The 25177-nt window shown below is 34.1% G+C and overlaps 1 protein-coding gene across 1 annotated transcript; it reads right to left on the bottom strand.

The window, feature by feature from the left end:
- Positions 1 to 14828: 14828 nt before the first annotated feature.
- Positions 14829 to 22858, bottom strand: LOC130933088 (glucomannan 4-beta-mannosyltransferase 9-like). The gene is made up of 9 exons (XM_057862601.1): positions 22183 to 22858; positions 21861 to 21959; positions 20939 to 21191; positions 16915 to 17025; positions 16503 to 16639; positions 16175 to 16288; positions 15876 to 16075; positions 15532 to 15729; positions 14829 to 15415 (listed from the first exon to the last, which is right to left on the bottom strand). Exons 1-9 carry the CDS (start codon positions 22486 to 22488, stop codon positions 15253 to 15255), a joined length of 1581 nt encoding a protein of 526 aa, XP_057718584.1. The 5' UTR covers positions 22489 to 22858; the 3' UTR covers positions 14829 to 15252.
- Between the last annotated feature and the right edge of the window lie 2319 nt (positions 22859 to 25177).

Raw genomic sequence — 25177 nt, 5'->3', positions numbered from 1 at the left:
GGCACCACTCAAGTTGCTAACGCCAATCAAGGCACCAACCACGTTGCCAACGCTAGATGGGCGTTGCCAACGCCAACTTGTCAAGCAAACTTGGAGCCTTGAGAAAGGCTCGAGCACGTTGCCAACGTGCTAAAGAGAAGGAGTGTTTGGCAACAACGCCAGGAAATTGTGGTGCACGTTGCTAACTTGGAATGAATGGGCGTTATTCACAACAACTCCAACAGGGCAGCCTGAACATGTCCACTTCAATGGAAGATATCTTGAGCTACAGAGATCCAAATTGAGTGCTTTCAGTTGCGTTGGAAAGCTAACATTCAGAGCTTTCCAACCATATATAATAGTCCATGGTGGAGCACAAGATTGGAGCCAAACCAGAGTCATCTTTAGGCCCTAAAAACAAGAACATGAAGTGAAATTTAAGGGAGCTAGAGAGGAGCCTTGGAGTGTGGCTCGAGCACGTTGCCAACGTGCTGGATAGGGGGCGTGTTTTGCAACAATGCCAGCCCCAAGCCCCTGCCTTGGGAGGCTAGGCACGAGCACGTTGCCAACTTGGGGGTTAAGGTGCGTTTTTGGCAACAACTTGGCAACAACTTGGCAGCTTGACCTTACCTTCTTTGAGGAAGCATAACTTGAGCTAGGAAAGTCCAAATGAGGTGATTCCAGTGGCATTGAAAAATAGACATCAAGAGCTTTCCAATGATGTATAATAGTTCATAGTGAGGCAGAAGGTTGACACTCAAATTCTGGGCTACATTTAGCATGAAAGTAGAGCCAAGAAGAGGAAGAGCAAGTTGTTTGCAACAACTTGGGCTAGCAACGCCCAAGTCTCAAACTCACTTCCAGGAAATTGGCATGCACGTTGCCAACGTGCACTAAGGCCTGAGTTATTGCCAACAACGCCCCTCAATGGGCCAGAATTGGTGCCAACTTGCTTTGCTTCCCTTATTCATCACAAAGGCTAACAACTTCTCCAATTGAGCCAAGAATTCAACAAAGAGGAAGCCCATATTGCTAACCCAAGTGAAGATCTTTGGAAGAGCTTTAGGACTAGTATAAATAGAGATTGAGTTTGTACTTGTAGGGGACTTTTTACACTTTTACTCTACTTTTTACACTTAGTCATTTTTTTACACTTTTAGCACTTGTATTTGGAAACTCTTTTGGTACTTCCGGGAGAAGACCCAGAGAGCGAATTTTGGGTTCATCTTGGAACTTCTCTTCTTCATTTTCTTAATCTTCAAGCAATTACCTCTTCTTTTTCATCTTTCTTTGCAATTGAGTTTAACTTTGATTGATGGCAATTGTTGTTGAAATTGGAGCTATGATTCACTAAACCCCTTTCATTAGGGGGAGGAGCTCTGTTGGTTGGAATGAATTGGTGAACCCATCTTCTCTTTCTCAATTTTAGTGGTTGATCTAAAGAGGGAACTCTTGCTCTTCAGAGATTCAACCACCATCGAGAGAGGGGTTAATCTATATGAATTATGTGGTGAATTTGATGAATGAGCCACATAATTCAGTTTAGAGTTCATCCTCTCATGGTTTCCTCAATCAACATACCTTGGTTAGTATGTGAGATGTAACTCTCCTTGGTTGAGATTTTGGAAATTGTGTGGCTGGATTAAAATTGATCTTCATCTCTTCTCATGAACAATTAGATCACGAGAGTGGCAATTGGCTATGTTGAGAGAGATTGAATCACCAAGAGATTGGGATTCAATCACCCATTTGCCATGGATCTATACCCATGATTGAGAAGGATTTGACTAACATCAATTCATGAAAACTAACATCTCTAATCCCTAATGATCCTCTCTATCATTAATTCTCATTTCTCTTGCTCTTAGTGTTGAAAACCCATCACCCAATTCCCTTCTACATTCTTGCAATTTATTATTCTTGTCATTTACATTCTGTTCATTTACCTCTTGCCATTTACTCTTATGTTGTTTTAAATTTCTGCACTCTTTAATTTCTTGCAATTTACTTTTGATGTCATTTAAGTTTCTTGCACTTTAAGTCCGTCATTTACTTGCACTTTATTTCTTTATTCTAGTTCTTTACATTCTTGCCATTTAAATTCTTGCAATTATGTTCAAAAATCAAAATGCTCATGAAATCAAAATCTTATTCGCTTAACTAAATCTACCATTTAACTAAAGTTGCTTAATCTACCAATCTCCGTGGGATCGACCTCACTCTTTGTGAGTTTTATTACTTGATACGACCCGGTATACTTGCCGGTTGTACGTGAAATCTTAATTTTTACGTATCAAGTTTTTGGCGCCGTTGCCGGGGATTGGAAAAGATTGACAATGATTAGGTGAACGGTGATTTAGATTAAGCATTTTTCTTTAGTATTTTTGTTAAGCCCACTAACTGTTTGATACTTTGTTTCACTAACTCCAATTCCACCTTAGTTATAGAGTATCTCACTTGTGATTTTGGTTTTATTTGTGTATGTCAGGAGCTAGTAGACGTAATATTGAGGACGAGAGAACCCTCCGAAGGATAAGGAGAGCAGAAAGAGGAAAGTTCATAGTTGGTGAAGAGGAGTCAGAGGAATCAGAGGGAGAAGATCAAGTCATGGAGGATGAGATACAAAATCCTCCTGGAGGGGTCAACAATAATGGTGGACAAGCTAGAAGGGTGCTATCTTCCTATACCATCCCTGACCCAAGACATTGTGGGAGCAGTATTGCTACACCAAATGTTCAGGCCAATAACTTTGAGTTAAAACCTCAGCTCATCACTTTGGTACAGAACAATTGCTCTTATGGAGGGGGACCTCTTGAAGACCCAAATCAACATCTCTCTGTTTTTCTGAGGATATGCAATACAGTGAAGACAAATGGAGTGCATCCAGATGTCTACAAGTTGTTGCTATTCCCATTCTCTTTGAGGGACAAGGCCACTCAATGGCTAGAATCATTCCCCAAGGAAAGCCTCAATGATTGGAATGAGGTGATGAGCAAATTTCTAGCAAAATTCTACCCACCTCAAAAGATCATCAAGTTGAAGACAGAGGTTCAAACTTTCAGGCAAATGGAAGGGGAGTCGCTATATGAAGCCTGGGAAAGGTACAAGGCACTAATGAGAAGATGTCCCCCTGACATGTTTAGTGATTGGGTTAAGCTCCAAAACTTCTATGAAGGCTTAAACTTCGAAGCAAGGAAGGGACTAGACTACTCATCAGGAGGATCACTCAACATGATGAAAACTGCCGAGGAGGCCCAAGACCTCATTGAGATTGTGGCAAACAATCAGTATTATTACTCATCAAAGAGGCAGCACAATCCACCCCCAAAGAAAGGTGTAATGGAGCTTGAAGGTGTTGATGCTATCTTGGCACAAAACAAGTTGATGCACCAACAAATCCAACAACAAATGGAAATGATGACAAGGAGAAAGATTATTGTTGTTGGGTTCGGCTGCCATCTCCTTCTCTTGTTCGAAAATTTCAGAAAGATTATCTCTGGATTGTTGTAATTTAGCTTCTCTTAGTTTCCTCTTCAGAGTCCTTTCAGGTTCAGGGTCAGCTTCAACAAGAATGCCTTTTTCCTTGTTCCTGCTCATATAGGGAAGAAGAGAACAAGAAAAGAAATAAGAATCCTCTATGTCAGAGTATAGAGATTCCTTTATGTTAGTAGAAGAAGAAGGGAAGAAGAGTGAAGAAGAATGGGTAAGGATAGAGGTAGTGATTTGAGATGAAGAGAGGTGAAGAGAAGTGTTAGTAAATAAATAAATAAATAGAAGAAGGGAAGAGAGGGAGAATTCGAAAATAATTTTGAAAAAGTAGTTAATGATTTTCGAAAATTAAAGATAAGATATAATTAAAATTAAAATTTGAAACAATTAATTAATTAAAAATAATTTTTGAAAAAGAGATGAGATATTTTTGAAAATTAAAGAGGAAAAAGTAGTTAGGTGATTTTGAAAAAGATAAGAAACAAACAAAAAGTCAAATAGTTAGTTGAAAAAGATATTAAAGTCAAATTTGAAAAAATAAGAAGATAAGAAGTTAGAAAAGATATTTTAAAATCAAATTTTTGACAAAGATAGAATTTTGAAAAAGATATGATAAAAAGATAAGATAAGATAGATTTAATTGTTTTTTAAATTAAAATTGATTACTTAACTAACAAAAAACTAAAAGATAAGATTCTAGAATTTAAAGATTGAACCTTTCTTAACAAGAAAGTAACAAACTTCAAATTTTTGAATCAATCATATTACTTGTTAGTATAATTTTCGAAAATTATGAAATAAAGTTAAGAAAAAGAGATTTTGAAAAATAATTTTCAAAATTTTCGAAAATAGAAAAAAATGAAAAAGATATGATTTTTGAAAAAGATTTTGAAAAGATAAGATTTTTAAAATTGAAAATTTGACTTGACTTACAAGAAATAACTAATTTTAAAAATTTTTTGACTAAGTCAACTCAAATTTTTGAAATTTTGGAGAGAAATAAGGAAAAGATATTTTTTTATTTTTGAATTTTTAATGATGAGAGAGAAAAACATAAAAATGACCCAAAACATGAAAATTTTGGATCAAAACACAAGATGCATGCAAGAACACTATGAATGTCAAGATGAACACCAAGAACACTTTGAAGATCATGATGAACATCAAGAACATATTTTTGAAAAATTTTTTATGCAAAGAAAACATGCAAGACACCAAACTTAGAAATCTTTAATGCATGGACTCTAACAAACGAAAAATGCATATGAAAAATAATAAAAGACACAAAACAAGAAATCATCAAGATCAAACAAGAAGACTTGTCAAGAACAACTTGAAGATCATGAAGAACACCATGAATGCATGAATTTTTGAAAAATGCAAGAAAAAATTTTTAAAGCATGCAATTGACACCAAACTTAAAAGATGACTCAAGACTCAAACAAGAAACACAAAATATTTTTTGTTTTTATGATTTTATGATTTTTTTGGTATTTTTTTATTTATTTTCGAAGAAAAAAAAAGGAAAAAAAATTTTTGAAAAATTTTTGAAAACAAAACAAAAAGAAAAGTACCTAATTTGAGCAACAAGATGAACCGTTAGTTGTCCATACTCGAACAATCCCCGGCAACGGCGCCAAAAACTTGGTGCACAAAATTGTGATCATCATTTATGGCTCCAATAATTTGGAAGCTCTCACACGTGAATTACACTTAGTCACAACTCCGCACAACTAACCAGCAAGTGCACTTGGTCGTCCAAGTAATACCTTACGTGAGTAAGGGTCGATCCCACGGAGATTGTTGGTATGAAGCAAGCTATGGTCATCTTGTAAATCCCAGTCAGGCGGATTCAAATATGATTGGATTAGATAATTAAAAGATAAATAAAATAAACAGGAAATAAAGATAAAGTTACTCATGTAATCCAATGGTAGGAATTTCGGATAGGTGCATGGAGATGTTGTGTTCCTTCTGAATCTCTGCCTTCCTGTTGCTTTCATCCAATCCTTCTTACTCATTTCCATGGCAAGCTGTATGTAGGGCATCACCGTTGTCAATGCCTACATCCCATCCTCTCAGTGAAAATGGTCCAAATGCTCTGTCACAGCACGGCTAATCATTTGTCGGTTCTCAATCAGGTTGGAGTAGAATCCAGTGATTCTTTTGCGTCTGTCACTAACGCCCAGCCTTCAGAAGTTTGAAGCTCGTCACAGTCATTCAATCCCAGAATCCTACTCAGAATACCACAGACAAGGTTAGACTTTCCGGATTCCCATGAATGCCGCCATCAATTCTAGCTTATACCACGAAGATTCTGATTAAGGAATCCAAGAGATATGCGCCCGATCTAAGGTAGAACGGAAGTGGTTGTCAATCACGCGCGTTCATAGGTGAGAATGATGATGAGTGTCACAGATCATCACATTCATCAAGTTGAAGTGCAACGAATATCTTAGAACAAGAATAAATCGAATTGGATAGAAAATAATAGTAATTGCATTAAAACGTGAGGTACAGCAGAGCTCCACACCCTTAATCTATGGTGTGTAGAAACTCCACTGTTGAAAATAAATAAGTGAAAGAGGTTCAGGCATGGCCGAATGGCCAGCCCCCATGAAGGTCTAAGGACTAAGCGTCCAGAGATTGAATAATACAATCAAAGGTCTCTAATACAATAGTAAACTATCCTATTTATACTAGACTAGCTACTAGGGTTTACAGGAGTAAGTAATTGATGCATAAATCCACTTCCAGGGCCCACTTGGTGTATGTTTGGGCTGAGCTTGATCTATCCACGAGCTGAGGCTTCTTTTGGAGTTGAACACCAAGTTGTAACGTGTTTTGGGCGTTCAACTCTGGTTCGTGACGTGTTTCTGGCATTTGACTCCAGACAGCAACATAGAACTGGCATTGAGCGCCAGTTTACATCATCTAATCACGAATAAAGTATGAACTATTATATATTGCTGGAAAGCACTAGATGTCTAGTTTCCAACGCCGTTGAGAGCGCGCCATTTGAACTTCTGTAGCTCCAGAAAATCCATTTCGAGTGCAGGGAGATCAGATTCCAACAGCATCAGCAGTCCTTTGTCAGCCTTCTATCAGAGTTTTGCTCAGGTCTCTCAATTTCAGCCAGAAAATACCTGAAATCACAAAAAAACACACAAACTCATAGTAAATTCCAGAAATGTGAATTTAGCATAAAACTAATGAAAACATCCCTAAAAGTAACTAGAACCTATTAAAAACTACCTAAAAACAATGCCAAAAAGCGTATAAATTATCCGCTCATCAATACTTCTTTCGGTAATTGTGACAAAGCTTTCAATGGTAGTGTGTGTGTTCTAAACTACGCGCAACTTAGAATTCACACACTTGTTTTCATCAATGTCACACACTAATTCACTCACTTTATTTTAGTGATCATCACTTTATTCCAACAATCTATGCTTCCTTGCTTTTGGATTTACTCGTCTTACTATCCTATTTTCTATCTTGCAGCATGATTCACCATAAGCGAAAAGGGACGTAGAAGAAAGAATATGCAGTAGCCGGTTGATCCACCATTTGAAGGTGGCGATCTGCGTAGTAGCTGTACCCCACTTGCTTATCTTTGAATACACCGAGGATGGTACAAACTTTTAAGTGTGGGGAGGTCGTCCAACCGATCGGCTAATCTTGGGTAAAAAAATTCTAATCCCGATACTTTCACATTTCAATTTTTCTGTTATTACCATATCTTTTAGAATTTTTAGTTGCATTTTCTTGGTTTACATATATATAATAAGTTTTGTCAAAATAATGGGATTTTTCCAAGAAAATATTTATAGAGCACCCCAATTGATTTGAGTTAAAATTTTTTATTGAAACTTGCATGATTTATACATTGTAAAATACGGTTTTTGAGCTAAGAACACACAACCATGTGAGTTTTGAGTCTTAATGTGTGGTTAAACCATATTAACCACTATTTTCATTCTTGTGTGTATTATTCTCTTTCTATGTTTGCAATCTTTGATTTGTTTGATTCTTTATATCCATTATTTTGTGTATGAATACATTTATATGATTGAGGCCTTGATTTCATTTGAGTTACCCAAATAGCCTTACCCTTTTATCTACCTTTGTTAACAAATTTTGAGCTTATTTTAATCCCTTTTTGTTCTTTATTTTAGCACATCACTATCCCTAAATAAAAAATAGTAAATATCTTTAATTTGGATCTTTGATTAGCTTATGCTAGTGAGAGTGTGTATCTTTTAAGTATGGCAAAATTTAGAAACTTTGATTGATGAAAATGTAGTTTATGTTTCGTTTGAAAATATTGGAAATTTGGGTGCATACTCATTTATGAATTATGCAAACCATAAGCATTCACCTTTTGTATATATTATGTTATTGTTGAAAAAAAATTAAATATATAAAAAAGGGGACAAAATGTCCCAAAGAAGAGTAATAATAACAATGCATATGTGTTATGGTTGAAAGAATACATGAGTATGTGGAAAAAGTGAGAATTATAGGTAGTTAGGTGTTGTATTAAAATTGTATAGGTTGTTATATGTGTTTGGTGAGAGCTTAGGTTATTCAAAGATGCAAATTTCAAGCTCACTTAGTCATATATATCCTTACCTTGACCCTAACCCATTACAACCTTGTGGAAAGTCCTCATGATAATTGTATCTATGCATTGAATGATTGTTGATTGTTTGATGAAAAACAAATATTAGAAAGCGTGATTAGAGGAGAATTGAGTGGATCGACCTTAAACACTTGAGCAACTAGAGTGTATACACATCTGGTGAGGGGTTCGATTGCTCAATTCCATATTTTCGCCTATGATCATTGCTTATCTTGCAATTTGTAAATCCTTTTATAGAGCTCAATTCAATTGTGAATTTGATTTGGTTATGATTACTTGAACCCTTGATCGTATATATATGTATTCTTGGAAATTGATTTATTTTTTACTAGGTAGATACGTATAGACAAGTAGATAGATAGCTAAAATAGTTACATGCATTTAGATAGGTTTCATATAGGTAGTTTACTTTGAATAAATATTGATATCTCTTTCTTGTCTTTCTTGAGTTTAGCATGAGGACATGCTATTATTTAAGTGTAGGGAGGTTGATAAACCCCAATTTTAGGGTTTATCTTGTGTTAAAATGAGTAGATTCTATTAACTTATCTCACATTTATTCAATGAAATAGCATGATTTTGTGAATTTCTCCTAATTTACACTTAAGATTAAAAGCATGATTTTTAGGCCCTTAATTTGCTAAATTTAATTCACTTTAACTCCACTCGATGCCTTTATGGGTTTGTTTAGTGATTTCAGGCTTAGGAGGCAAGGATTGGATCAAAGAAGTGAAGGAAGAGCATGTAAAGTGGAGAATTCATGAAGAAATAAAGTTTTGGAAATTTGCCGATTGCGCGTACATGTGACCTTTCGCGTACGCGTGACCTGAAATTTTGCCATGTGGCTTGTATGCGTGACCTTGCGCATATGCCTGTCACGAAGCACATGACTCACTTAAAAAAAGCGTGGCTAGCAATTTCTGGACCTCTTCAAGCCCAAATCCAATTCATTTCTGAAGTATTATAGGCCAAATTCAAGAAGAAACAAAGGGGGAGGGGGGAGAAATTAGTATAGCTTAAGAACTATACTTTAGGTCATTTTCTAGGGAGAGAAGCTCCCTCTTCTCTCTAAAATTAGGGTAGATTTAGTTCTAATTCTCTTATATTTAGGTTTTAATTCTTACTTTGTTCTAGTTTCATTTACTTTTCCTGGTTTAATTGCCTTAATTTTCTTAGTTCTTCTTGTTAATTTCTCTTTTATGCCACTTTTTAGTTTATGAACACTCTTTTTAATTTTGATTCCTTTGATGCAATTTGATGTTTCTATGTTTATTGTTGCTTAATTGAGTTATTATTATTTTCTTGCATTTGGTAGTTTTAGATTTTATTATTATTGCAATTTAATATACTTTTCTTTTTATGCACATCAAGTGTTTGATAAAATGCTTGAATTAGTTTTAGAGTAGATTTTGAGCATTCTTGGCTTGAAAAAAGAAGCTTGGTAATCTTGAATCATTAATACCCAACTTATGTTGGTGATCTAGAGTTATTAGTTAATCTTGTTTCTATTGATGCTACTTATGGATTGGATTAACTAGGCCTATTTGACTTTCTCTCAATATGGGGATAACGTAATAGGCTTAACTCTTGGTAATTATTGTGTTATGATTAATGACTATGGTAGAAGACCTTGATTCTCAATTCTTACCATGAATGTCTCTTTAGTATTTGTTATCTTTAGTTGTTTTATTTATTTTATTGTCATTTAGATTATTGTCTTCTTATCTGCAAACCACCCCTATGAATCTCATAACCGATAATACGCATACCTCACTGCAATTCCTTTGAGAGATGACCCGATGTTTAAATACTTTCGGTTATTATTGGTATGCATTGTGACAAACAAAATTAAACTTTGGTGTAAGGATCAATTGCCGGTTTGGACTATGCTTGCAAAAAAATAATTCTATTTCTCTTGAGAGATTCTAAGTTGGCATAAATCTTTACCTATCAAGGGGGTTCACTAAGAATATTTTTTCTTTTTTTTTTGGATAGGGTGAAGGTCAACATTCTGACCCGACCCTATGACTTCTGTAACACCCCAATTAGCCTAAGCTTTACCTCGCGTCGTAAAGCAAAGATTAATCAAAGATTACGACAGTTCTAAACTCATACTTATGATATATATATATATATATATATATATATATAGAAGGAATAATATTATCTAGAAGCCTGATGAAGGATATAATTCAAAAACAGGATTTTAAAAGTGCAAAACGAACTAATAAAGCGTTTAACTTAAGCACCAGGGACAGATGTGATATAAACAAAATAATATAATAGTGTAATATCATAGGAAACTAGCCACGGCTCGCAGAGTTTAAGCCGGCTAGCCAAATATACAGACAAGAGGAAACTGAAGTTTAAAATGGCTTATACAAGTTTTGTTCTCCCTTAAATACAAGCCTCTAGGCCAAAATAAAAATACAAAAGTGAGAGATATATATATATAAATAAACGAAATAAATCAAAGAGACTCAAAAGATATATGGATCCTCCGCTTCTGTCACCAACCAAGTAACTCACCGAGGTGGGTTGCAACCTGCATCTGAAAAACACAACAGAAATATGGTATGAGAACCGGAGGTTCTCAGTATGGTAACAGTGCCCAGTGATGTAGGATATAAGACCCCAGGATGCCAAAGGCAACCCTAGACTCCATATCCATCACAAGAATTCAAGCTTAAAGCATTCTAAACCAAATAAGCATAATTATATAAATCTTAACATAACTAAACCATAGCACCATAAAAGGGTAATCTATCTTAGGGGATTTCTAATCTAGTCGAACACCGCTGTACCCCACAGCCCTATCCAACCTACCCTCCGTGCGATCCCATCGCCACCGCCTACCTAACCTCCTCAACTCCGGACAATCACAATTAATGCAAGCAAGTAAAACACATATAATATTCATATACAACAAGTAATTCAAGAAGCAAGTAAACATGATATACAATTAGGCAAACTCAAGTAAACAAAGCAAGCAAGCATATAAAAGATGCATATGATGAATGTCTATTATATTGGCTCGTGATATCACTTGTCGATCTATGAATGCCAACCCGACACATCCTTTCGGATGTCGCCTTTCTGCCACTTCCGAGGATATAGCGCCTGGCCCGCTCTTCTTCCGAGGATATAGTGCCTGGCTCACTATCGTTCCGAGGATATAGTGCCTGGCCCACTTGCATGCTCAATCAGAGGATATAGTGTCTGACACACTCTTGTGGTAGAGAAGGAAAACAACAACATGTATAACTCATCACAAATCATTCCAAGGATATAGTGTCTGGCTCACTATCCACATCCACAATTCCATCAACCTCAAATCATCATCATTTCTTATCTCAAATCACTTCCAATTATCAACTCTCAACATTCCAAGGATATAATGCCTGGCACACTCTCTTTCAATCATCAAAATCCTCATTTGAATTCTAAGAGTCCTCAACTTATCATAACAATCATCGCTCCCATCAACACCCTTAAACATTCGTATTTCTCAAGCTCATCTTCAACAATCCCATTCCAAACTCACTAGTTCGTCAACTTCTCAATTCATCCACCATTCTTCTTTTGCACTACACCAAACCCATCCCCAGTACACCAGAAACCTAAGTCTCCGTTCTCTAATCTTGCATAATAATCATTAACTAAAATCCTTCGCCTATCTCTCATATTCCCATACTCAAAATAAATTTCAAAAACCTTAAAATGGTGTTAAAGAAGCTTACAACCTTGTTGGGAAGGAGAAATAGTTAAAAACACAGCAAAATTTGATAAACAGGGCGTGTGCGTCCGCACAGAGGTGTGCGTGTGCACGCCCAGGAAGTTTTTAAAAGTGTGCGTACGCACAGGGGTGTGCGTACGCACAGGTGTCAAAATTCAAAATGGTCTGTTCACTCGCACAACCTATGCCAACGTCCCCAACAGACTAGCCTCCCCAATGTGTGCGTGCACACAGGCCTGTGCGTACGCACAGGTTACAATTTCTCATTGGTGTGCGCACGCACAAGCTGTGCCAGTGTTGCAAGCAGATTGCCTGCCTCTGCGTGTGTGGATGCACAGGTCTGTGCATGTGCACAGGTCACAATTTTTGCAGAGTGTGCGTGCGCACAAGGCTATGCGTCCGCACATACCAGAAAACTCAGAATTCTGTAACTTTGCAGAATTTCAAGTTTTCAACACCAACTTTGAATGATCATAACTACCTCTGCAAAATTTCAAATTTGGGAAACTTTATATCAAATTAAAGGGTTTTCAATAAGCTTTCATTTTAGACCATTTTCAATCAATTTTGAAAACCGAGGCAAAACTTATGATCAGACAAAGTTCACTAAAAACTAACTTTTGCCCAAAATCACAATTTCCACAATTTCTTTGCAAAACACAACCAAAACCAAAACAACCCAATCCAAACTCCACTTTTCATCAAAATCAACCCTCTATAACATATCACACTAAACTTACCACATTTTCCCTTCATCTTTCCTCATTCACAACATCACTTCAATATATTACATATATCAAACCTTATTAACAATTTCCAACTACATTACCAACCAATCCACATCAATATCACATCTATCAACACAACTCACTCCCCCAACCTCTCAATCCTTCATCCTCATCATATCCACAACCCTCATTACAATTAAACTCAACATTCATCAAATCATCAAAAATCATCATATAACATCATTCAACAACTTAACAACCATTCAAATCCAAACCTATCCTATGGGTCACTAGCCTAAGTATCCATGAATATTATATACTACATAAAAAAAATTGAAACCATACCTTGGCCAATTCCCAAAATGTCCAAAACTCAAAATTGAGCACCAAATGAGCTTTCCAACCACAATCTAAGCTTCCAACAATCACCAACAAGCTCCAAACTCACAATAAACAAGCTATATACACACCAAACATCACTAATCTAACTAGGACTCAACATAAACATAATCTCACAAGGGTTTCAAGAGCTCTTACCTTACCCAACAGTTTTGGAAGCCAAAACCACCAACAATCAAGTGCTAGAGTGTACCTAAAACACCCAAGACACAAGATTTCTCTTAAAACCAACCCTAAAACTCGAAATGCACAAGGGCACGAAAACTGGGCAGAAAAACTTGAGAGACTTACCACAAATCTTAGATAGAAAGGACGGGCTCGGCGAGAGCTTCGTGTAGCCGCTGACGGCACGCGAATCAGAGCACCGTAGCTCAAGATATCGCGGATTGAATGGAGAGGTAAATAGTGTTCTTCTCTTTTCTCCTCTACCCTTTGCAGCTGTGTGTGTGTGTTTATGGGTGAAGGGTTCATTAATGAAACCTTATATATGTTGGACTTGGGCCCGATTCAACCCGTTAGCGTTTTTTGCCTGTTTGTCCTAGCTTCGGGCCAAACTTTTAACACTAACGCCCGGTTTTTCATCTCTAATATTTTTCTAAGGTTTTCGGCTGTTTTCACTACTTCTCACGCAGCACCGAGCAGACTTGAACCGGTTCAACCAGTTCGACTTTCGGTTCGCGATTTTTCACGATTTTTCACAGAAAACACATTTTCTGACTCGGAAGGACCTACTGAATCCGAAAATCATATTTAAATCCCCAAATTTTCATCCTAAATTTTCGGAATTTAATTTTGGTATTTAAATGATTTTATTCATAAAAACGCCGGTTCTTACAACTTCTGACAGCCCTAAGAGAACACCTATCCCAACCTGGTTTCTAATCTAACACCAGAAGCTCATGGTGCACTTTGAGTTTTGCCGCCTTCTGATTCTCTGTGCTCCATTCGAGTGATCGTCGTCCATTGTGCAAGCTTCTTTTTTTTTTCTAGTTGGGCAAAATGTACAAACTTGAGAAGGCTGATTTTGGGTCTCAACATTTTTCTAATTAAATGATCTCAGTTTTTTAAATTGGCATTAAGTAGTCTATTTATTTTTATTTACAAATGGACTATCTAAAAACTCAAAACCTGATTTACCTAGTAACTTTTGATGATTGTCGGTTAATTTTTAAGAAGTGTTGCACTCCTTTTTTTTTTTTTGGAGCGCACTTGCTTTCGTTTGATAAATATATTTTTTTGAAAATTTTGAATGGTTGTATTTGAATTTCAAATATTTTTTTGATGAATTTCAAATATTCTTATTTTTAAAAATGTTGGATATTTTTTTCTTATGTTAAATATTGACTATAATATTAATCATGTAATATTGACTTCTAAGAGTTTTCTTTTTTAGTTTTATAATTACAAATTAGATTAGTCATCAATTTAGTTAAAGGAATACTTATATATACAATTAATTGTCATTTTGGCAGTATAATGACTAGCTGACATTACACCTCAGTCGACTGAATTGAGAACAAAACCAATTGGAGTTTCACACATTTAGTGAAATGACAGTTAGTCACTAGGCTATCACAATTGGGTCCATCACAATTAACTGCACACATGATTATTCTAAGAAAAGATTTCTTAGATTTACAGATGTATCATTGTCCTAAAGTAAATGCTTGTATATTGTAATCCTGTCCAGAACCACTGAGTTTCCCATCAGATTATTCCCTTTTGTTAATCTTAACATAAACTGATTAGCTGTTTTTGTTAGATAGGGAATGCCAAAGGAATTTCGTTATTTCAGTAAGATTTAACTAATTAACATAGAGGCTACACAGAGTAAAGAGATGCAGTATATAGAACCTTTTGTGTATTTTAACCCATTTCTTGGAGCTGCTTATTTCATCAAACAAATACAATGTAAAGAAATTAAATTAAAAGTGTTTACAAATAAAAAGGAAAAAGAAAAAAAAAAGCTACAAAATCTTATCAACAATCCACCATAGATGCTGTCGACGCTGTGTTCGTCTTTTGTGTATACTTGTTTCCCAGGTGAAGAACCTCCATTAACTTCCGTTATATGCCTTTTGCTATTCACAAGGAAATCTACTCTTTTAAAGAGTCACAGACTCTGTTTATGCAAAACCTTAAAAAAAATTATCACCCCTTTTCTTTTTATACTAATATGCTGTGTAATTTGCCAGACCCTGTATACTACAACGCATTTGACAAGTGAAGGCACAAACTGAAAAATTTCACTGAATGAAGAACATAGCCAAATAGTTTTACGAGGTGGGAACAAAGGTGCCAACATATCCAAATGCCATGATGAAGAACGCAATTGCTTGGATGAAAAGGAAGATGAAGTAGTGGTTCTTCCCGAACATAACATCGTAACAGCCACAGAAGAAGAGGTAAAATCCCACACCAAGTTCCAACAAGTGAAACCTGATGAAGACAAAGATATCAGATACATTGATTTTTCAATGTAATATTTAATCAAAATGACAAATATTTTAAAATTGAAGAAGCGAACAACTAAATCATGAAAAACCCTTTTGTACCTGTCTCCAATCTTGAATCGAGGCTTCTTCGATGCTACTTTACCTCCGGCTTTACTCTTGAGAGCATCTCCAAGCTTTTCAGTGACAACCCATTCGTTGACTCGGCTAGCCTCGAGTAAACCAATAATTGTTGCCTTTGTTCTATGAAGAGACATGACATTCTCAAAGAGAATCCAGAACACAAGTAAATGGAGCGACCTGAAACAAAAGCATAGGAAACAGATAATAAAGTCGGTCAACAAAAGTGTTTGTTTACTTGTAACACAAGTTACTTTTTTTCCATGAGATTCAACTGTAGAGAAGAATTGAAACAGAAGAAAACCAATAGAGGAATCAAGAAAGACCTTGGAGTTCCAACTGCATTTAGAAGGGTGATGACAGAAGGGATATAGACAGCACCCCATTTTGGAACCACAACCTCAGGAACCACAACGGTCGCAGGTAACACGATGCAGTAGAACACAAACGTGTTGATGTGTGCTATAACTTTCCTAACGAAGAAGAAGCTGTAAATCACATGTACCTTCTTCCAAGTTGACACTTTCTGCATTGGACAAAACATACATGGAATTTGAAATGTAAGTATCCAAATGCTGAATATATACCGACAAATATAAATTTGAGTATGAGGTCTAAAGCTTACCTTGTTTCTGATAATTTCCAAAACCATCTTCCTGAAAAGATTGGCGGGCCCACAAGACCAACGGTGCTGTTGGTAACGGTAGGCCTTCAAAGTACTTGGCAACTCATTTTTAACCTTTACTCAGAAAAAAATAGATCCATGTCAACAAAACCATACATCAATGTTATATAAATATACTCACAACTTTCCAACTGAGATTATTATGATGGTATATATATACACCACCTTAGAATTTAGTATTTAAAATTTAAAATTTTGAATACTAACTAAATATTGACTAAAAATAATAAATTGTGTTAGTCATATAACATTGTTCGTTATTTATTACCTTCAAATCGGAGAGGTAACAGAATTTCCATCCCTTGAGACTAGCTCGGACAGCAAGGTCCATATCCTCCACTGTGGTCCTATCTTTCCACCCACCAGCCTCATTTAGCGCCGCAATTCTCCATACTCCAGCAGTCCCTATAATCATCCATCATATCACAAATAAAATTAAAAGAGTAGCTAAATTAGTTACAACATATTTGTGTATAACGTATATTTTCAACAAATAATTAACTATTAAAATAATTAAACTTTTCACAAAATGATTATCAAATTTATTTATAGCAGCATAATCAAACTTTTTTTGACACTATAGATGTAACCTTATACAATAGTAGCATGATTGTTGTTGAAGAATACATATATATTTGCAATATGTAATTAAATTATTATTAATATTAAGATGATTATACCGTTGAAACCAAAGAAGGCATAACTGGAAGAGCCCACTTCTTGTTCCACTGTGAAATGGTAATCCAGTGACATCTCTTGCATCCTGGTCATCAAACATTCATCGGAATTCACTGAAAATTAAAAACAAGAAAAATTAATTAATATTATGTTATATTAGTGGCATGTCAAAAACATAGCTGGCATGAAATTTACAATGACATGGTATTGATTTGGCAGAAAGGAGCGAGAGAGTTCGAAATAAATTCAGCTGTCGGTTAGTAGATATAGACAGTGACCGGAAAATAATGAGGTCCACCATTAAAAACTTGCACATGCTGCTGCCGGAGCAACACAGCAGTAGGAGTCATTGAGTGAATTAAAGATAGGTAAAAGGGAAGATGGAGATCCACAATAAGAATAATGATTACATCAACAACCATAATAACGCCACAAACACTTTTCTTCTCTTGATAAAAACTGAAATATTTGGATAACAAAAAAAACAGTAAAAACTTCTTTTATTTAATATTTATTAATTATTATAACAATTAATAAATATTAAATAAAGTAAATTCTGACTTTTTTTATTTTTCTAATATTATCATTATGAAAATTATGTTTGTGCTCTGCTATATGTTACATTTAATATTTGTTTTAAAACTATCTATACTTATTTATTTTTTAAATTTCAATATTTTAAATATATTGGAAGAATTGAAATCTTCTATTACTTTGGTAATTGTTAATGTAGTTAGAGCAACGCCTATGCATATTTTCATTTTAATTTTATGGTTTTATTTATTTTGCACCTTAAAAATATATGTTAGGATTACAAATTAAAATTTTTTTTTATTGAAAATACAAAAAAAAATTAAGTTTTTAATGTATTTGTTTTGTATTTATTAAATGAAAAAATTTAAAATTTTCTATTAATAATAAGTTTATATGTGCTTTAAAGTACATCTTAGTTAAATCCTAATTTTATTTTGAGTTTTATAAATGTCACATTAGTATTTATGAAATTATATGCCATAAATAATAATTTAAAATTAAATGAAAAATTTGTAGCTCTAATTTTTTGTTTCGGTTCAACTTGAACTTTATATTTTTTTTATTATTCTATCAAAATAGTTATACAACTGACAAAATTTAATTAATTTTTCATCAAGATGATTCATACTATATCTCTAAAGTGAGACTGATTTCACTTTGTCTATGATTTTAATAAAAAATCTTAATTTTTAAATTAATTTATCTCCTGTAAGTATAAAAAATTATAATCCAAAAGTTGGAGATGCTGGACTCTTTGTTAACTAAATTTTGTTTTATTTATAATGTTACGTACCAGGGAAAGGTTATTTTAAAAAAATTGTGCATGCTTAAATATGTTTTTGGAACATGCATTAGACAGAAATACCCTTTGAAATACACATGTAGATAGAAGCAGATTTCGTGTGTTGCTCTCTTTAAGGACAATTATTTTAGGACCAGCTCAAAATATCATATTTTTCTTAGCTAGAACAGGGGAAGGGCGTTAGCTATGAGGAAAATTTTCTGGTTGGTGCACATGTTGGAAACAATACTTATTTGTATTAGTGAGGTGTGTGGCCCTTTTTAATCTTTCATATCACATCTTGAGAGCCACCCAAGAGAGCACATGTTTCTAAAGCATTATCATATGTTCCCAATATTGGGAATACGATTCCTTAGGAAAAGATAGCAGCTTTTTATTAACAAATAGTACTATAGTAGTATATATATATTTTACTTTTCTTAGTTTGTTAGTTGTATGCATGTTGTTTTGCAACTTGTATTTCAACTTTCAATCAGGTTGTTATAATTATTGTTTCATGAAAATTTACATGTAGCTTGTTATCCTAACCATTATCATAAGGACACTAATTAAAATTGTAATATGTTGAATACATTAAAAATTTTAAATGCTTTTTTCTAGTATATATGCGGGTAGGAGTTAAAATTGGATGAGAGGTTACAAAAATAAATTTGATATGTAAAATTATAACTTCTCTAAAAAACCTTGCATCCCTTTAATTTAAAATTTTCCCTTTAAAAATCTTAACTCTTGTTCTAATTATAAAGCTAATAAACCTATAAGTAAACAATCTATATAGTCATCTTAAATTACTAACTCTTGAAACTCATTATCATACTTAAAATGACTACCAGCATAGTCTTTGTTGAAACAACAACTATTTTGACCACGTTGAAATTAAGGAGTACTTATATTATTTATTGCTAATCTACACCTACTTTTCCAAGTAATTAATAATGATCAATTAATTGGATTCTGAGGCCTTTACTTGCGAATTTAGTTATACTTTTTCCGCATTAAGCAGTATGGTCCAGGTTTTACCCGACTTTTCGGCCTCACATTGACTAAACCAGATCCAATTCCTACTATAAATGAATTATAATCAAGGGAAATAATATGTAAAAAGCCATAATTATTATATCATGGTTAATAATCATCTATCAGTTCATTAACGCCTTTTTATGACAGACTGGACATCAAAAAATAATGAAGAGAGTAACCAATCAGCAGCTTCCACTTAGCATAGGAATAAAACAAACCAAATAATAATCGCCAAAACTAATCATCTTATTGGTCGAGTGATCAGCTCATTTGTCTACTTAAATAATTATTAGGAGATTTAAATTTTATCTTATGCATATAATAATTTATTGGCCAACAACAAACCCTAAATTCTAAATATTAAATAGAGTTTAGATTTACAATAAATTGATTCTTAATTTATCGAATTTGAAGATACCATGTCAATTAAAAAATTATACCCCAAATAGAATAAAACAATATTTTTTTTGGTAATATGATTTTGAAAATACTATTTGTGTATAAAATTAGTGGCCGCTTAGATAATTTTAAAATTTAAAAATAAAGAAAATAAATAAATAAATCACAATTTGATTTAACAATATTAAATTAGACGTTTATCTGTACAGTAATTTTGTGTGCATATAATATATTATAGGGAAATACTAGAGGACAATGACCTTGTTGAACAATATGAATAACCACCAATCAAATAAAAATACACTACACTTCTAAATTAATCATCTAAATTTTAATATTAAAATAACCATCCGTACACTAATAAAATAAACATCCGATATATCTATTATTTACGTTGTTTAATATTTTTATTGTTTACCTATACTTTTCTTATATTATATAATATATAGGATTTAATTAAAAGAATGTCTAAAGAATAAATATGTTTTCTAAAAAGATAATAATACAAGTTTTAAAAATATTTAATAAATTAAAATATAAAATTTTTATTTTCAATAAATTTAGTAAAATTACTTTTTATATTTTTAAAAAGTTTTTTAAATATTAAAAAATTATTAATTTTTTTAATTAACAATTAATAATTAATTAATAATATTTAAAAATATAAACTAAAAATATATTATTAATTTATTAAATTAAAAAAATTAAATTAATAATTAAAAATAATGCCAAAAATAATAAACTTTATTTTTAAAAAAAAAATTCTGCCCCGGCAAGATTCTATTATATAAAGTTTGGAGTAGATTATAAAAGCGGGTGGACCATAGACACAAAGGAGTAAAAGAACACCATATCATAAACGACAATGATAGATACATATATAATTTTGGTAACAAAGTATAATAAATAGACACTAAAACTCAAGCATCAATTTTTTTACAGAAATTGAGTTTATATAAATCATATAATATTAGAATTAATAGTTAAATTTAGCGTCAAACTTTGACATCAACAAAAAGGGGGTTACGTGGCTTAAATCTAAGGCAAACATGAAACGAAAGTTGAAAGATGAAGGTGCTGCTAGTTAGCTAGAGTGTGACATTTGCACGGCGTTGAACCACAAAGTGGGACCCAACCCAGCACCAACCAAACTCAACACACACAAAAAGACTCATGTCACCGACAGTTTTTAAATAATCTAAATTAGGACTAAGAAAAGAGATTGTCGTTAAACGTGGATGTTAAGGGAGTTAGAGAAAAGTTTTAATTACCAAATTTCCAACGAGCCTGAATGAGAGCAAGCTCAGGATTGTGCACTAAGAATGGGATGGTTCGCCACAAGAAATCAGGTTCAGGCTGAAAATCAGCGTCGAAAATGGCAACGTAATCGCATTGCTTAACATAGCTTCGTTTCATGCCTTCTTTGAGAGCCCCTGCTTTGTATCCGTTCCTGTTGTCCCTCACTTCATACTTTATGTTCACACCCTTGCTTGCCCATCTTTGGCATTCTATCTGCACCAATTCCTGCAATTTTTCACACATCATAACGTCAATCAATGTTACTCCATCCATTCTTCTACTAATAATAACTATCATATAGTACAAAATTAATTAGTTATATCAAGAATAATTTTGTAATACATAATCAACAAAAGAACAAAAATTAAATAATTAATCAAATATGTTTTGTCTTTTTTCTTTGTGGAGTTGTGAAAATGTTTAGCGAACTAAATTTTGTCTAATTAATTGAGTAAATATTTGTTTGATTTTTATTTATTTGTTTAAAACATAAAGTATTTTTTATAATTTAAAAAATTTTAATTAGTCTCTAATTATTTATGTAATTTGTATAAATAATTTTTGTAAACAATGATCTGAAGATGTGTTATAAATTCATTTAAATTAATTATTTAAATGGTTGAAAATCTAATTAAAATAAATTTTTTGGACAGTGGAGAGGCGGTTTTTTCTTGCCATAAATGGAAAGGACATTACTGATATTAATTAATTAAAAAAGTTTAGAAAACCAATTAAAGTATAAGTCAATTAAGTTTATTTTTTTATTTTAAAATTTGAAATATTAAGATAGTGAATGATTATTTTTTTTATTTTATAAAAGGCCTATTTTTTATTTAATTAGTTAGAGTTGACTTTATTATTAATGAGTTTTCTAGCGGAACGGTAATTAATTACCTTGATTGCTTGATCAGTGGAGTCATCAAGAACTTGTACAATGATCCTATCAGAAGGCCAAGAGAGTCCACATGCAGCTCCAATTGAAAGCTGATAAACCTGCATTTTATGGTAGAAACAACGGTAATATTAAAAAATAAAAAAAAATACTAAAATTTATTTTATTTAATATTTATTAATTATTATAACAGTTAATAAATGTTTAATAAAATAAATTTTGATTGATTTTGACTAATTTATTTTTACAAGCAATATAATAAGAAGCCATCTTTGTCGGATTATCAAGAGTATAATGAATACTCAAACGAATTAATTAACTAACCTCTCTTTCATTGTACATAGGAATCTGAACAAGAACCATGGGGTAAGAAGAGTTTCCTAACTCAACATCGTCCTTCATTGGCTCCCACTTGTAACGCTTCTCAGGCCTTCTTCCAAACAATTTCACGAGACTAATCACAATGCCCATATACACTCTCTCTATGAACATCATCACCGACATGATCAAGCATAAAAACACCGCGATCCTCAGCATTGGAACTATCAATGGCGCTTTGATCTGGCTCCACACCATTGCAAACTGCATTGTTATGTCATCCTTTGCGCCTTCAAACGAAACCCCATCCATTTTCAAGAGACAAAACACACACACACAAGAGAAAGTAGTGGAAGAGAGGTTTATAATAAGAACAAGCTAATAACAATCTTTGTTAAAGAAGCAGGAATATTTATTTATTTATTTGTATTTCACTTTTTGGTGCCTGTGTTGTTAGTGTAATTTTCTTCTGGGTCACGCAAAACAATGGATGAATCGACGGAGCTGGAATAATGTCAGTGACACTATGTACTATATGTGTAGGTAGCTAGCTAGATGAGATCTCAATATAGAAACACTTTTTTTGGTTGGTTCTTTTCACGAGGATAAGTAGAGACCAAACAATTGATTGTAAGAGAAGTCAAATCTCTCTCTCTCTCTCTCTCTCTCTCTCTCTCTCTCTCTCTCTCTCTCTCTCTCTCTCTCTCTCTCTCTCTCTCTCTCTCTCTCTCTCTCTCTCTCTCTCTCTCTCTCTCTCTCTCTCTCTCTCTCTCTCTCTCTCTCTCTCTCTCTCTCTCTCTCTCTCTCTGTGATCAAACCAAATTAAAAGAGAAGAACAGAACAACACCGCATTTGACAAAAAGCAGAGACAGAAGCAAAGAGTAATAAAAAAAGAAAACGAAAAGACAAGAGAATAAGAAACGTATATAGAAAGAGATGAGATGAAGAGAATGTTTTTCTCTTTTCTTTATTTAGGGGGTCTCTGTGTGTGTGCTGCTTTGCACTCTCTTCTTAATTTCTTTCTTTCTCTCTTCCTCTCTCTCCCTCTTTATATAACGAGGGGTTTTAGGATGTTTTTTTTACTCCCATGGGCACTGGTCTTATTAGGACCCTTCTCTCCCTAATTGTTGTAGGTTGTTGCTATAACAAGAAGATTGTGCGGCTTATATAAAATGGGCAACAACAATGTAATGTAAGGTGGGGTGGGAATATCAAAATTTATGAATGTAGGGGAAAAAGAAGGTACCCTGAGCCTAACCAATTACAAATGAAATCATCAATAATTGCCTTCAATTTACCCACCTTTTTATAATATATAAATATGATATACCTTTTCATTTGTTGAAATATTTAGTACTATATTTCTATGGTTTATTGAATATTGAATATTTTGATAATGTTAATATGGAATTACGGATCGAGGGGAAAAATTAAGAAAAAATATTTATCAAAATATATATTAAAAGTAAATTAAATATATATAAAAGTATATATATATATATATATATATATATATATATATATATATATATAAATTAAATATTTTTTTATCAAAAATATAGAGACTCAAATCCGCAACCTCTAACTGAGTATGAAAAAACTATATCATTTGAACTATAATTCGTCGGCATAAATAAATAAATTATACTAATTAATTAATAGTATAAAATATATATTAAAAATAAATTAAATTATATATATATTTATACATAAATATATAATAATTAATTATTAATTTTAATATATAATTGATAATATTTTTTATAATTATATAGTAAAATCTCAGAAATTATTTTTCATATGGATACAGGAATGGTGTATTGGCCGGATATTGGTCAAGGAGGGATATTGCCAGAGTATGGAGCCCACGGTCAACACGCCGGGAGCGTGGTGCCTCAGAAGGCGGCGACATGGCGGCACTCTAACAACACGTCAGGGGCGTGCTGATTCACCACGCAGGGGGCATGGTGCCTGGAGACCCGTGAAGCGCAGCAGAGATTCCCGCGGAATTCCAATGCTGCTTACTCACCACGTGGAGGGCGTGCTGCAGGCTGCCTGCATGCAGGGGACAGCCGCCCTTCCTCCGGGAGTCAGCGAGCTCTCTCCCTCTGCTATATATATACGTCAGATGTCAGATCTTCTGTTTGTTAGGGTCAACCCTATTCACGGACAAGTCGACCGCATATGCCCATGCGAAATATCTACCATTACTTCGCGATTTCGAATAGATCCATACTTATAGTTGGGGGTCAGCATGTCCGCGCATCTTTACAGAGCACTATGCCGTGCATCACGATATGATACAAAGGAGATGAATGGCCCTCTGAATCTGTTGTTTGTTTGGGCATGGGAGCAAATGCCGTGCCTTGCTCCTGTACCGAGACAAACCCTTCCACCGGCCGAGATACCAGTTGCTAGGAGGTAATAAGTCTTATTTTAGTCGTGTGTTATATTCATGATGCATGTTTGACTTATGGTGAGTTATTTAAATTTTTTCAATTAATAATGTATCAGGTGGAGTCATTCAGAACGGACCACAGCGTGGTTATCCAAGACCGTAGAGACATTCAGGCATGATATAGACTACATGCAGGAGGTAACTAGTTATAATTTTTCTGTTCCGTTTTTCCAACCATTATTGTTAGGGTTCTAATATGCCAATAATACTGTGGCAGTTTGAGTGGCAGCCGTACCACGGATTGATCGTTCCAGACGAGTTGTATCCCCATCTTGAGATGTGTGACATCGTTGTTCCGTTGTTGTCGTTCGAGTGTGTCGAGTGGCACCCTACGGACCGAGTGATGCGTCAGTTTGGATATGCACAACCTCCTCCACGGGCAGCAAGGGATATTCCACTTGATCAGCATTGCATCGTTCTACGTGGAGTGCAGCTTCATGACTGGACAGTTTTGCATGGGCCATGGATAGCGAAGTGGGCCAACAGGCGACACAGTCGATTGCGGGATCGGCACCCCCTTCCAATCTGGGATTTTTTACCGAC

This window comes from Arachis stenosperma, chromosome 6 (genome assembly GCF_014773155.1).
Source record: "Arachis stenosperma cultivar V10309 chromosome 6, arast.V10309.gnm1.PFL2, whole genome shotgun sequence".
NCBI classification, from domain to species: Eukaryota; Viridiplantae; Streptophyta; class Magnoliopsida; order Fabales; family Fabaceae; genus Arachis; species Arachis stenosperma.
The sequence above is the reverse complement of the archived record's forward strand: the minus strand, read 5'-3'. Positions and strand labels throughout refer to the sequence as shown.

Bases quoted from the DNA above. Each gene is read 5' to 3' on its own strand.
- LOC130933088 (XM_057862601.1), bottom strand. From the start codon at position 22,488: ATGGATGGGGTTTCGTTTGAAGGCGCAAAGGATGACATAACAATGCAG. The intron at 21,960-22,182 runs GTTAGTTAATTA...CATAAAATGCAG, and splicing joins CTATGTACAATGAAAGAGAG to GTTTATCAGCTTTCAATTGG. The intron at 16,640-16,914 runs GTATAATCATCT...GGATGATTATAG, and splicing joins TGCCTTCTTTGGTTTCAACG to GGACTGCTGGAGTATGGAGA.